Source organism: Syzygium oleosum, unplaced genomic scaffold (genome assembly GCF_021117445.2).
Source record: "Syzygium oleosum isolate NSW1041296 unplaced genomic scaffold, Sole_v2.1 Sole_v2.07, whole genome shotgun sequence".
Classification (NCBI taxonomy): domain Eukaryota; kingdom Viridiplantae; phylum Streptophyta; class Magnoliopsida; order Myrtales; family Myrtaceae; genus Syzygium; species Syzygium oleosum.
The window spans coordinates 12698592-12712269 of NW_026607491.1; the positions used below are offsets into that span (position 1 = coordinate 12698592).

At 44.2% G+C, this 13678-nt stretch overlaps 1 protein-coding gene across 1 annotated transcript; it reads left to right on the forward strand.

Annotated features, from left to right (window-relative positions):
* Positions 1 to 9347: 9347 nt before the first annotated feature.
* On the forward strand, positions 9348 to 12424 carry LOC115692452 (protein NRT1/ PTR FAMILY 5.4). The gene is made up of 6 exons (XM_030619329.2): positions 9348 to 9537; positions 9622 to 9839; positions 10211 to 10462; positions 10766 to 11046; positions 11298 to 11712; positions 11795 to 12424. The coding sequence occupies exons 1-6, from the start codon at positions 9429 to 9431 to the stop codon at positions 12218 to 12220; spliced, it is 1701 nt and encodes a 566-aa protein (XP_030475189.1). The 5' UTR covers positions 9348 to 9428; the 3' UTR covers positions 12221 to 12424.
* Positions 12425 to 13678: the final 1254 nt, after the last annotated feature.

Sequence of the window (13678 nt, forward strand, 5' to 3'; positions counted from 1 at the left end):
CCTTTCTTTATGCTTTCGGGCCCTGACGGTCGGGTCGGGTTTTTTAAATCTCGGGTCTAAATTGCCCGATCTTTTGGGCCCAATTGGCTCCTTGAGGTTTTTTCGAATCCTAACTTGGATTTGTAGACCCGATAACTGCGGCTTGACTTTGGCAATTTGAGAATAAGCCTCCGTTCGTTTCACGAAAAATGGGGCATCTCTGAAAAATATTTTTCAATAAGTCATTTTCTAGGTCAATGACAGTATTTTTTTCTGGTGTTTGACTGAAACCTGAAAATGAAAAAGAAAATATTTTCTGTCGTTTGGTATGGAAAATCTGATTTGATTTTCCAAAATAGACACATACTATTTAGATATTAGTAACTTGCATATGGGCACTCGAAAAACCAGGAACGAGCACTAGAATCGAGGGCTCGGCCTCGATGGACCTCAACTAGGGTGCTGGGGATTAGGGCATGGGCACCTAGGTCTCGGGCCTAGCCTCGATAGACTTGGGCACGACCCTTGTAGACCTGGGCACGACCTTTGTAGACCTGCCCAGGTGTTTGGGATCCAAGCTCGAGTATCAGGATTCCGCGCTCAGCCTTTATGGACTCGAGCCTGGGTGCAGGAGCATCAGGCTTTTTGTTTTTTTTTAAATCTCGAGTCTAAATTGGATCTTTTGGGCCCAATTGGCTTCTTGAGGCTTTTTTGAATCCTAAATTGGATTTGTAGACTCAACCAAAAAAAATGGGATTTGTAGATGGATAACTATGCCTTGACTTTGGCAATTTGAGATTAAGGCTATGTTCATTTCGCGAAAAATGTGACATATCTGGAAAATATTTTTCAAAAAGTTATTTTTTAGAAAAACGATAATACTTTTCCGGTATTTGGTTGAGACCTGAAAATAAACTGAAAAATGTTTTATGTTATATGGTATGGAATATCTGATTTGATTTTCATAAATAGATATACAACATTCAGATACTAGTAACTTACGCATAGGTAGCTGGAGAAACAGGTACGAGCACTAGAGTCACGAGTTCGGCCTCGATAGACCTCGACCAGGTGGCCGGGGATCAGGGCACGGGCACTTGGGTCCCGAGCCCGACCTCAATGGACCCTAACACGGGGATTAAGGCCCCAAGCCCAATCTCAGTGGACCCGAGCACGACCTTTGTAGACCCAAGCATGACCTTTGTGGACTCGAACCCTAGTTTTGGAATCCAACCTTGGGTACCGAGATCCCGCGCTCGGCCTTTGCGAACTCAAGTCGGGGTGCCGGGGCATCAGGCACGGGCACGGGCACCGGGGCTTATGGCCTGACCTTAATGGACCCGAGCATAGAGTCGGGGGCCTGGGTACAAGTACGAGCATTGGGGTCCAAAACTCACACTAGAAGGACCTAGTCTAAGCAAACAAGATTTGGGCATCAGCACTAGGGTCATAGGTCTGACCTCTACGAACTCGAGTCCGAGCGCCAGAGACCTGGACTTGGACGCTTGGAACTAGCATTAGGGTTTCTGTCACCAAACGTAGAGCTTTGAGTCAAGTGCTAATACCTAATCATATTTTGGAAAACGATTTCCAATTTTTTAAAGAGGAAATCATTTCTTGAATTTAAGCATTGGTTTTCCATTGACTCATTTTCTCAAGCGAACCAAGCACGAGAAAATGAGAAAAATGTTTTTCGCAAAATAAACGAAGCCAACGTGTAAGAATAATTTTTCAACGTCGCAAGCACAAAATTTCTCATAGTTCTCAAGGAATATTTGGCTTTGGTAATTTGCGTTAGAATTCTTCGCGTTCTATTCTGATAGTCTCTAGGATCCGGACACCGGCACCTGGGTCACAGGTCCGACCTCAATAGATTTGGATTCGGGCACCAGAGACCTGGACGTGGACACCTGGACTAGCATTAGGGTTTCTATCCCCTAGTATAGAGTTTTGGTTCAACCACTGATATATAGTCATATTTTGGAAAATGATTTCCGATTTTTTAAAGAGGAAATCATTTTCTTGAATTTAAATACAAGTTTTCCGTCGACTCATTTTCTCAAGCGAGCCAAACGAGAGAAAATGAGGATAATATTTTCCGTGAAACAAACGGAGCCAAAGTGTAAGAATTACCATTGGACATCACAAGCACAATTTTCCAAATTTATTAAATTTCTTATAGTTCTCACGGAATATTTGGCTTTGGTAATTTGTGTTAGAATTCTCCGCGTTCTGTTTCGATAGTCGCCTTCATACAAGCTCAATGGCCACAGATCCAAAAATATTCGATTAGCAAATATCATGAAGTTTTCGGAGAAATTCATTTTCATTTTGAAAATGTAACATTCAACATATGAAGCACGTGGCTTGGAGATGGGATCTACACAGTTGCTAACAAGAGTTCCTACCATATTAGTTGGTGGATCATGAATATCGCTAGAAACACCATGTAAAATATTCATTGCAATGCTATTCTCTGAAACAAGGAAGAAAAATACTGAAGGAGAACGGAGGAAAGCTTAGGCGGTGCGGTGCCGACGTCATGATGATAGTTCAGGCGATGCCGACATCGTGCGACCCCAGGCGACGGATTACCAAGGTCTCGCAACTCTCGGCGATAGATGCTAAGGTCGCACGACCTTAGGCGAAGTGGTGCCGGTGTTGCACGACCCTAGGTGGTGCAACCCATCTGTACTCTGCTCGTGGGGGTAAAACCAAGATTTTGACTAATTCTGTGAAAGTAAAGTTTAAAGACAAAAAAGTTAACTAGTTCTTGAGTTGCATTGTGAAACTGTTAAAGCTCAAAGGAAGTCCCCCTTGCCTTGAGCTATTTGCCTTGAGCTTCGAGCACTTGCAAAGCAAAAATTTGCTTTGAAGGCCCTTTAAATTGTGCTACCAAACTCCAAAACTTTGGCTAAAGCCCGCTTGAGAACGCCGAATCAAATGCAACCTAAGAGGATGAACAATATGGATGTTTGGTTGTCATTCCTTATGGGATACAGTCGTGCACTGTGCGCGCAATTATAGTCGCGGTCAAAAGAAGCTCGATCTTTCTAGGTTTTCCAGAGACACTAGCAAACCTATCATGTCTGAAGTGGACGTTGGAAAATCAGGGTTGAGGAGGTGATCACCTTCCACCGGAGGAAGAATTCCAATGGACGAAGTCCATATGGACAGTGGATCATATACTGATCATGCACTGTGCGATGTGTACGTCTTCTTAGCCAAAACCAAGCTTGTCCATTTAAAGTGATCTATCAGATTAAAACCGTGCCAACTTGGGTTATAATTGGAGCAATGTCTGGAAAAAAGTCGGCAGCTTACCACAAATTTGGACTCGGTTGACCCCCCATAACATCAAGTTGGGTAAGGATTCACCAGCTCATTCTTTGAAAAGATTACTCAAAATGGCGTGCGATGCTGCGTTGCTTCTTGCGTGAAAGAAGAAGGAACTGAGTCGGATGGATGATGCAATGGTCGCCAGCGAAAGGATCTCGCGCACAGCTTCACTGTAGGTGGCCCCCCCAATCCATGGTGAAACATAGTGTGATGTCCCGTCTCATTTCATTGATCCGACCTGAGTCTCCGAAGAAACCTAGGCTGTGGAAGCTAAGTATTCTAGAGAGAATGAGGTGATGGATAGAACCGATGACAATATGAAGATGACGGGATTCTCTTTTTTGGCGAGAGATCAAGCGTTCTTTTCTTCGCACGAGTAACTGTAGATTCCACTCTTTCTCTATATACATTATCGACACGATGCGGCAGAACGAATTTAAACGATAAACTCTTGACTGTGTACCCCGATGCCCTCTAGTTTTCAGCCAATGCCTAGTCGAAACGTGTCCGACTTGACAAATGGGGTTCAAAATCACACACAAAAAAAAACAAATCCTGTGGAGACGGGACAGTGAATGACTTAGGTCCCCACCAGGGACACTTTGGATTACCAAAAGGCTAGTTTGTAGCTCGAGACGCAGGCACAGGATTGTGGAATTACCTGTCACTCCGAGCCTCATATCGTGGAGAGCGTGGATCATATCATTTCTCTTTGATTCTTCCCTTTTTCCTGCCCATTTTTTCTTAGGAAAGTCTAGCTTTTCAGACTACACTACACTTGACAATTATAAAAATGATGGGGTTTTCAAATTATGTAAGAATTGATTAGGCCATTATCAGATGATAGTAAGCATGAGCTCTTTCAGAAATTTCAGAGCAAAGATTAGGGCCTTCTCTACGTTTTTGCTCTATGGATAGTGGAGATGACAAGAACCTTATGCTGGAGTTGCTTAATGATGATTGCTGGGTGGTTCCATTGGCCATTGCCAATCCCCCCCCGTAAAAAGGGTCAACTTTACTATCATGATCACCCCAATTACAACCGAAATCATGGGGTTTAGATTCGTGGATAAGACAAGGGAAAAGTGGCACGAATGTACGTGTGATTTGAGCTCGACCACATCGTCCACGAGATGAGCATGAGGATCGATATGTAGCACCGTGGGGCGAGGATGACCACACCGACTCGACAATCCCATCTTCAACCTGTACTCCAAGCTCATGCGTTCTTGATGAATCAACACTTTTGGTGGCCACAACATCCAGCCTCAAACACAATCGGTCATTACAAAATGCAACCCTACATGTCATTTACGGAATGCAGAGATCGAACTCTCTGAAGCCAGACAGAAGTCGAGGTTTAGTCACGATTGGCATCATGAGGGGTGGGGGGATGTCGGTATACTTGACACAATTCACTTAACTTAGTGCGGCAAAAGAATAAAAAAGCAAGGGATATGTGCACTAGGACTCACCTGGGGTGGGCGACTCTGGGCAAGGCCTCTCCGTCCGTCGCCTGCCCTCGCTGGCCCCAGGCGAGGGCTGGCAACCTTCGCTCAGATCTGGGGCGAGAGTCGCGCCCTCCACTAGATTGGGGCTGCAGGCCCTCGCCGGGGGCTCGCCCAGGGCCGGTGAGGGTCGCCGGGCTTCGGGAAGGCCCGAGCGACCTTCGCCGGCCCTTCCCGGCGGCTGTGGAGGCGACCACCGGCGAGGGCTTGGCCACCACCACAGCTACTGGTTGGGGTCTTTTTTATTTTAATTTAATTTTTATAGCTTTTTTCTAATTTAATTTATATTTTTTAATTTTTTTATGACGTGGCACTTGTTGGATGTTACATCATCGCCGCGTGTCTCAAGAAAAGTAATAAAATAATACATGTCAACGCCACATCAGCATTTTCCGTTAGTAAATTAGACGGTGTTAACCTTAGGACTCGATTGAACCAATTTGACAAGTTTTAGGACTCGATTGCACCTTTTGCAAGTTTTAGGACTCAATTGCACTTTTATGATAAGTTTTAGGACTTCTAGTGCATATATCCCAAAAAGCAGAGAACACAAAGTCGGCATAAAGAGAAGATGATGAAGAGGGAGACTTTTCATTCTCTAAACCTGATGCAAAAGATAAAAAGGAAGAAAGGATTGACATGGGTACATTCGAATGAACCAGAAAATGGATTATTGCAGGATTGGCCTGGTTCGTGTCCTCGGTCAGTGTATTATGTTGATGACGACTTTGGTGGCAAGCACCACCAAGCTAACACAGCTCATGGCAGCAGTACTTCATCTTTGATACGTGCAATGTATTGTGGAATCTTATGTCACCCAGGGTATGAATGAGCTCCATCGTGATACTTTCTTCTTTTCCCTTTTTCTTTCGCTGGCTGAATCGAATCGTTTCGAGCTTTCGGTGATTTGCAATAATTGCCCAAAACACCCTGTGGTATTAGTATCATAACACAGATTACAAGTCTGAATCTCAACGCTCTATTCTCAAACTCTTTGCTCACAGTGAATTTGCAACTTGCTCACACAATAGGAGCCGTGCCCGTTTTACAAGATGAGCTGATAAAATCGAGCGCGACATGCAAGAAGGTGGCTTACATATTGCTTGAATAAGTGATTATACCATGCATGTCTTATGTACGTGTAATCTCATTTCACCTATTAACTTAAGTTTTTGGATCAAACATTATTATAGTTTGTAATTAAAAGCTAGAATAATCGTCGGGGTGGCATAACCCATGTTTGTTGTGTAAAACATCGTCTCCAATATAAGTTTAAGCTCCGTTTGTATCGCAGAAAACAAATGATTTGAAAAATATTTTTCTAAAAATAATTGCTTCAAAAACGATTGAACGAAAAATAATTTTACAGTCCACGAAAATGTTTAGATAAAAATTATTGTTGCTAATGAATACATTTTCCAATGGTTAATTATTTCAAGCAATACAGGTGATTATTTTTAAGAAAATATCTTTCAAATCAGTCATTTTTCGCGAAACAAACGAAGCTTTAAGTACACATGACCGTATTAGTGAAAATTTTAATTTAATATTTCTCGTGGTTAGAAACATGGCGAAGAAGGATAAGTCAAGCTTTGTTTAGCAACATACTTCAAAGTGTCCAAAGAAAACATAATCCTTTCTCCATAGATGGCATAATGATACTCATACCAAAAAAAAAAAAAAAGCCCTCTCCTTAAATATTTTTTCAGTAAGTGTGGCAGATCTCTGGTTATAAGCGATTGTAATATGCAGTTCTAGGATTAATCTAAAGTGCACGTCCTCTTTGTAACCTTTTTCGAAGAAAACCCTCGTTCATCACTATAACCATCAATATCGATAGTGACGGAGGTGACGCTCGAGTTATAAATAGATTAAATAGACTAGTGTAGCATACGAAAAATCCTTATTTCAACTTTGAAAACGAGATAGTCACGCAAAACTTGCACTCTCTCTTAGCTCGCGTTCGCGATTGTCGAAGGTGAACACCATAAGCAAAATCGCACATTAACTTTCGTGACACACAGAAACTATTTCCTCATGTTTTTGGCAGAGCAGATCAGATCAGGCAGTTGCATGCAGGCGCAATTCATGAACACACAGCCTTAATGAAGAAAACGGTCGTGGAAATTTAAAGTATCTGTTCGTCTTTTGGCATGGTAGGAACTGATTCAGTAACTGCCTCTCATCCTTATCACAATGCATGCAATTCATGGGCATAATGACAAAAGGAGATAACCAGGCGTTTTCCCAGGAGCACAAGGACAATAGAAAGGACTTTATCCTATGAAATTACGCATGGTTTCAATTTTCAAATTTGGAAAAATGACACAAACAGTCCTTGAATTTTGGCCCAATGTGTAATATGATCCCTAAACTTTTAATTTGTTAAATGTAACTCTTGAACTTTAATCCAATGTGCATTTGTTTAATGTCATTCTTGAACTTTTGGTACATATTCAATTTAATCCCCGAACTATATGAAAATATTCGATATAATCCTTCAATTAATTTAAGTTCAGGGATTTTATTGAGCATTTTCGTATAGTTCAGGAACTATATTGAACATCTACCAAAAGTCCAGGGACCACATTGAACAAATTAAAAGTTTAGAGACTGCATTGAATATTAGCAAAAGTTCATGGATTATATTGAATAAATTAAAAATTAAAGGGGCCACATTGCATATTGAGCTAAATTTCAGGGACTATTTATATCATTATCTCTTCAAATTTCGTAAGGCAATTCATCCATTAACAGATACAAATTTCCATTTCGTGACTCTTCCACACCGTGCACATTTATATAAATAAAAATCTTAGACGGTAGTACTTTTTATTTCTCGGTACATTTTTGTTGGGACTGCTATTTTCTCTCCTGGCTCGTCATAGTCCATTAAATGTTCCAATGATAGTTGTTTAAGTTGACAAAGTTGAACACCACTAGTCCCATACTGTGCGTTCAGCCTTTTTTTCTTTGGCAGGTAAAAAGGTGGAGAGGGATAGCCGAAGCCGCCGACCTCCTCTAGACGTTGTCATAAGGGTCCTATATGTACGGGGATGGTCGAGTTGATACCTACTCTGCATCACACATGACCCAAAAATCCAAACTCGACAAGCCCGTCACCGCAACTCCACAAATTACTCTGCATGAGATATGAGACGGTTAGGCAACAACAACACAAAAAGTTCGGAGGCTTGCCTGTGATACCAATCGAATTTGCGATGCCGTGGAAAACAGGCGACCTGTTTACTATTAGGCCAACTATCTCGTGATTATCACGCGTTCGGCTTTGATGATTACAATTCATTTTAGGATAGGTGACGGTAAACCCCTATTGACTAGACTTAAGCTCAAAAGATTTTGAAGAGAAGTGGGGGATCAATCGTGTCACTTTCATGAAGTTGAATGCATGTGACTTTCATCCACCATTGTTTTGGTCCCTAAAGAAATAATTCTACCTACCAAAATTTACCGACAAACAGTAAAGCCAGAATCTGTCCATAGCACAAAGCAAACCCAACACACTGCTTTCAATCCCCAAACTTCAACTCAAAAGTTCTCTAGAATCCACGTAACTGGTTTACATACTTGGTTTCACACAAGGCAGTTCGTATCGATTTGAAGAAATTCAGGATTTTTTTCTAAGATTCCGCACAAAAGCAACAGGTCTCCTGTGAATTTTGAGATGTGACAAAGTCAAATGATTCTCTGTAGTTCCTCACAATTATAGGACGGACATATCAAGCACAGAAGCCAGCCTACATGTGTGCTTCTCTAGGGATGTCCTATGATTCTTGGGTTGAGGTCCACATGCCCTTTTTAAAGGAGAGGACTTCATGGAAGGAGATGACCACATTGGAATATCAGAATCATCAATTCAAACCCACCATTTTTCAGAATTAGGGAAATGTGAAATGTTAGATGAAGCTGAAAAGAAAATAATCGAGATACATTGGAATATTCGTGGCGAAGATTACCCGATTAGTCCTAAGCCTTCATGCAAAATTCCACTGCAGTCCTTCCGGTCAATTTTAGCCAGAAATTGCTGACGTGCGGTCCTACAACGTCAGCGATTTCCCGAAAAAATTAATCGGAAGGACTATATTGAAATTTTGAGCAAATGGTTAGGATTGAATTGGCATAATTAGAAATTTTGGGACTGCATTGGCATCCACACAATAAGTTTAAGACTAAATGGTCAATTATCCATCTGTTCATGCCTCCATAGAAAGAAACATATCACGGGTTATTAATTAACCTACCAAAGACACAAAGGGTCAAAAGAGTGGAGCACAAGCATGTGCTGTGATGGCATTTTGAGCTGCCATTTCATTTCATTTCATTTCATTCTATTGGTTGGACCAACATGCTGCCCTTTCATTTAGTGGGGTGCTCTCTCTTATCCGAGAGTTGACTCAACCTAATGCAATCAAAAAGCCAAAAACATGTGTAGTGATGGATGGGGTACTAAAGCTGATCTCCGTAAGACCAGCTGATAATCACGTGTTTGCACTCTGTATAGAGAGTGAAACCACACTATAAAAGGGACCCGAGCAGATCAAACTCTCTCTGCGTACCGTTCTTCTTTCTCTTTCTGAAACAATGGATCGCAGTGCAGCTCCAGTTGCTGTTGTGGGGAATGGCCATGGAGCCGCGAAGGTCTCTTCAAGCCCTCGAAAAGGAGGATGGAGTGCTGCCATTTTCATCATCTGTGAGCCATTCATTTGCCATCTCTGTTCCGATCGTGAGAATTCTCTCTCTCTCTCTTGTCGACCCTTTTGCTTTTCGATCGCAGTCGTCGAAGTGGCCGAGAGGTTCGCATACTACGGACTGGCCGGAAATCTGATCATGTACCTCACCAACCATCTCGGCGAGACCATGGCCGTCGCCGCTCAGAACGTGAACGTGTGGGTCGGCGTGTCGGCGATCTTCCCGCTCGTCGGAGCATTCGTCGCCGACTCTTACCTGGGTCGGCTCAGGACCATCATCATATCCTCCCTCATTTACCTCATGGTACGTGGTCTGGACATTAAAAGTAGTGTCCCTTTCTTGACGCCCTATTCTTGTTTTCTGGTTGTTGCTTCTTTTCGATGACTTCGTGGTCGAGCTACAAAATGGAATTATTTGTCAAAGTCAAAAGCCTCAAAATCTGTTTTTCATCCGACCGTCGTACGTCCGAACCGAATTATTTTTCAATAAGAGTGGATTGTACAGTAACTAGCTATAGGAGTTGCTTCAATGGATTATCTGGGTAATTTCTAGGAATTTATTTCTTTGTGCACCAACTAGTCCGTCTTCATGTGAATCTTTCGCGAGGCGAAATCTCCTTCTAATTCCTTTTCTTTTCGGGTGTGCTTTCTTCCCTCGTTTTGAACTGTGTACAGGGCATGATTTTCCTGATATCGTCGGTGTCCGTGATACCGAGCGGCTACCGCAAATCCACCTTCTTCACGGCGCTGTACGTGATAGCGGTCGGAGAAGGCGGGCACAAGCCATGCGTGCAAACGTTTGCCGCCGACCAATTCGACGAGGACTTGCCGGCAGAGAAGATGGCCAAGAGCTCCTTCTTCAATTGGTGGTACCTGGGCATCACCGTCGGCGCCACGACCTCCGTCTTCCTCATTCCTTATTTGCAGGTAGCTAGCAAGCGCGTTGCTTGCGCTGCTTCGGCACATTCCGACATTTACTCAACTTCATAGATAAAGTTAATTTCAAAGATATAAAGATTAGCTTACATCTACTATACAGTATCATTCCTTATAATTTTCCTTAAGAGTATTTGCTTGATAAGATAGTAAATACAGGATCAGTATCAGTATTTATGAAGCCCAAATCTGGGCTGTTCATTAATGTAGATACTCCATCCATGAGTGGAATCATGGGCATTTATTGTGAATCTCGACTCCGTAAATCTCATGAAAGATTTTGTTTGCATCAAGGACCATGTTGGGTGGAGTGTGGGCTTCGGGTTGCTGGCCGGAACGGTGGCCATGGGGTTGGCAATTTTCCTGATGGGCCTGAAAGCGTACCGGAGGCAGGGCCCCCTCGGGAGCCCATTCACGAGGGTCGCGCAGGTGTTTGTGGCGGCGGCTCGGAAGTGGCGTGCGGAGGAGGCGGGCGAGGGCCGCGACGTACGTTACTACGACGAGGACGAGCAGAGCGTGGCCGGCGAGGGAGGCCGAAATGAAGCCCGGTGTTTGGCCCGCACTCCGCAGTTCAGGTATGTGGGCTTTCGATTTCCTTTTCTGGATCAGCATGGCCCATGGAATAGATTTGACAGCATCTATGCTCGAGTTACATGTAGAAAAAGAGATAATCAATAAGAGAAGACCTGTAATATAGTGTTTGAAATATTGATTACTTTCATAGAATGGGGCAAGTTAACTTGAGGGAAAACTAATGTTTTGTAAGATGAACGGGGCTGATGAACAAGTCTTGCATGCGTGTGTATCTGGACACTTGAACATGCAGGTCATTGGACAAGGCGACGGTGATCGACGCCGTCGACGCGACGAGCAAGGCCAGGAATCCCTGGCGGCTGTGCACCGTGACCCAAGTCGAAGAAGCCAAGCTGATCCTGCGCCTCACCCCCATCTGGTTCTTTTGCCTGATGTTCACGGTGGTCCAGGCCCAGATGCACACCTTCTTCACCAAGCAAGGCTCCTCCATGTCCAGGTCCCACTTCCGCCTCTCCCCCGCCTCGCTCCAGGGCCTTGTCGGCCTCACCATCCTCGTCTCCGTCCCGCTATACGACGGGGTCTTCGTGCCCCTGGCTCGTAAGATCACCAAACACCCCTCGGGAATCAGCATGCTGCAGCGGATCGGGATCGGCCTGTTCTTGTCGATTCTCAACATGGCGATCTCGGCGATGGTCGAGGGCAAAAGGGTAACGTCAGCAGCATCTCCGCGTGTATACTCATCTCAATCATGAGAGCGTCGATTTGAATTCTTTCCTTTTCTGGTAGCAGGTGCAAGTAGCAATCAAGCATGGCCTAGCGAACTCCCCCAAAAAGACGGTGCCCATGAGCGTGTGGTGGCTGCTTCCGCAATACATGCTGTGCGGGCTATCCGATGTGTTTGCCATTGTGGGACTCCAGGAGCTGTTCTACGACCAGATGCCGGAGGAGATGAGGAGCGTCGGAGCAGGTCTATTCATAAGCGTGGTGGGGATCGGGAGCTTTGTGAGCAGCGCCATCATAAGCGTCGTCCAGGCGACGAGCTTGAGAGCTGGGGACGAGTGGCTCGGCGACAACCTCAACACGGCGCACCTCGACTACTACTACTGGGTCCTGGCCGGGTTGAGCGGGTTGAATTTGTGCGCTTACGTGGTGGTCGCTAGCAGGTTTGTGTACAAGAGAGTCAATGATCACTTGGGTTTCAAAGGCGAAGTGTAAAAGGCAATGTTTGTGGTTTGATAAGAGAGCAATACAGATGTAGAACTCAATGTCTAGCTACCTGTCGTAGAGTAAAGAAATGGAGCATTGAGTCACTTTTGCCCATGTTTGGTCAAACGAGAAATGCATACACTTAGCCATCGCAGATTCACACATCTGCTACGGCACTTTCAAGATGATATCTACTCGAACTTGATTCGGTGATGCTACCCGGATCTTGCATATTAAGAAGAGCAAGATCTCAAAGTTCGATACAAAGATAAGAAACTAATTTTCGGCCAAAGTGGAAATCAGATCATCCTAATCACTTTTGAGCGGGCGACAGTGACGATTAGGAGCGAGCATCGGTTCAGCCCTAATTCGAACTCAACCGAATTGGCCAATTCTGGACGATTCCCGATTCCCAAAATTTGGAACCGTCGTTTCTTGATTATAGGTGCGGAATCGAGCTGCTCGGACCGATATGTTATATATATAATTTTTTTCTCTCTTAAAAAGTAAAAGATACTTGGGTTACATTCTTTTTTTACCTTTAGCAGAAATAGAATAATGCCATGTATATGCATTCTTTCATTATTTAACATATGTTAATACGATATCCTGTAATAGAGTAATGACTACAAAATCCAAGAGAAAACTAGTCGATCGTCAATTAGCCCCGCACCCCTGATCATGTAAACATTTATTTAACGAAAAATCGAAAATAATGCTCTTTGTTTCCTTTTAATGTTGAAAAGCTCCCACTTGTAACTCTTTAATGGAAAAGATGCATACGGAAGGCATCATAAAATAATGCAGGTACAATTGCTTCAGTAGATGGTGGAAGCAATATCACCAAATGCAAGCAAAAAGCCAACACCAAACTTTTGAAGTTCAAGCCAGACAAAACAGAAGAAACCGAACAAAACCAAAACAAAAAGGAGGAATAACCGATTCCAGGACTGATCTCGGAACCAGACCGGTCGGGCCGGTTCTTAATTAGACCGGGGCCGGGTCAGGGTCCGGGTCCGGTTCAAGGGAGGAGGAAACCGATCCCTCCTCCCCCAGCGGCGATCCGACAGAGGGGGGGTGGGCCCCACATGGGAGATCCGACCCACGTGGCGTGACAACGGGGAGGCGTTGCGTTTGACTCCCAGGCGCAAAACAGTCCACAGGTCAATGCCAGGGGGGGAGGAGCAGCAGCCAAGAACCCTATAATCTCTCGCCTCGCGTCGCTTCGCTACACTTCACTCTCTCTCTCTCTCTCTCTCTAGACTCGTCCTCTCTCTCTCTCTCTAGACTCTCTCTCTCGGTATCAACCATTTTTCACTTTTGCCTTTTCCTCCTTTTTCCTGCATCCTCCTCCTCCTCCTCCTGCCCGCAACACTCTACATTCACTCCGTCTCTCTCCCCCTCCCTCCCTCCCTCCCTCCCTCTCCCTGTGATTTTCCCGCATTTTCCCCTTCCCTTTCTCGGCGC

Bases quoted from the DNA above. Each gene is read 5' to 3' on its own strand.
- LOC115692452 (XM_030619329.2), top strand. From the start codon at position 9,429: ATGGATCGCAGTGCAGCTCCAGTTGCTGTTGTGGGGAATGGCCATGGA. The intron at 10,463-10,765 runs GTAGCTAGCAAG...GTTTGCATCAAG, and splicing joins TCCTCATTCCTTATTTGCAG to GACCATGTTGGGTGGAGTGT. The intron at 11,713-11,794 runs GTAACGTCAGCA...TTCTGGTAGCAG, and splicing joins CGATGGTCGAGGGCAAAAGG to GTGCAAGTAGCAATCAAGCA.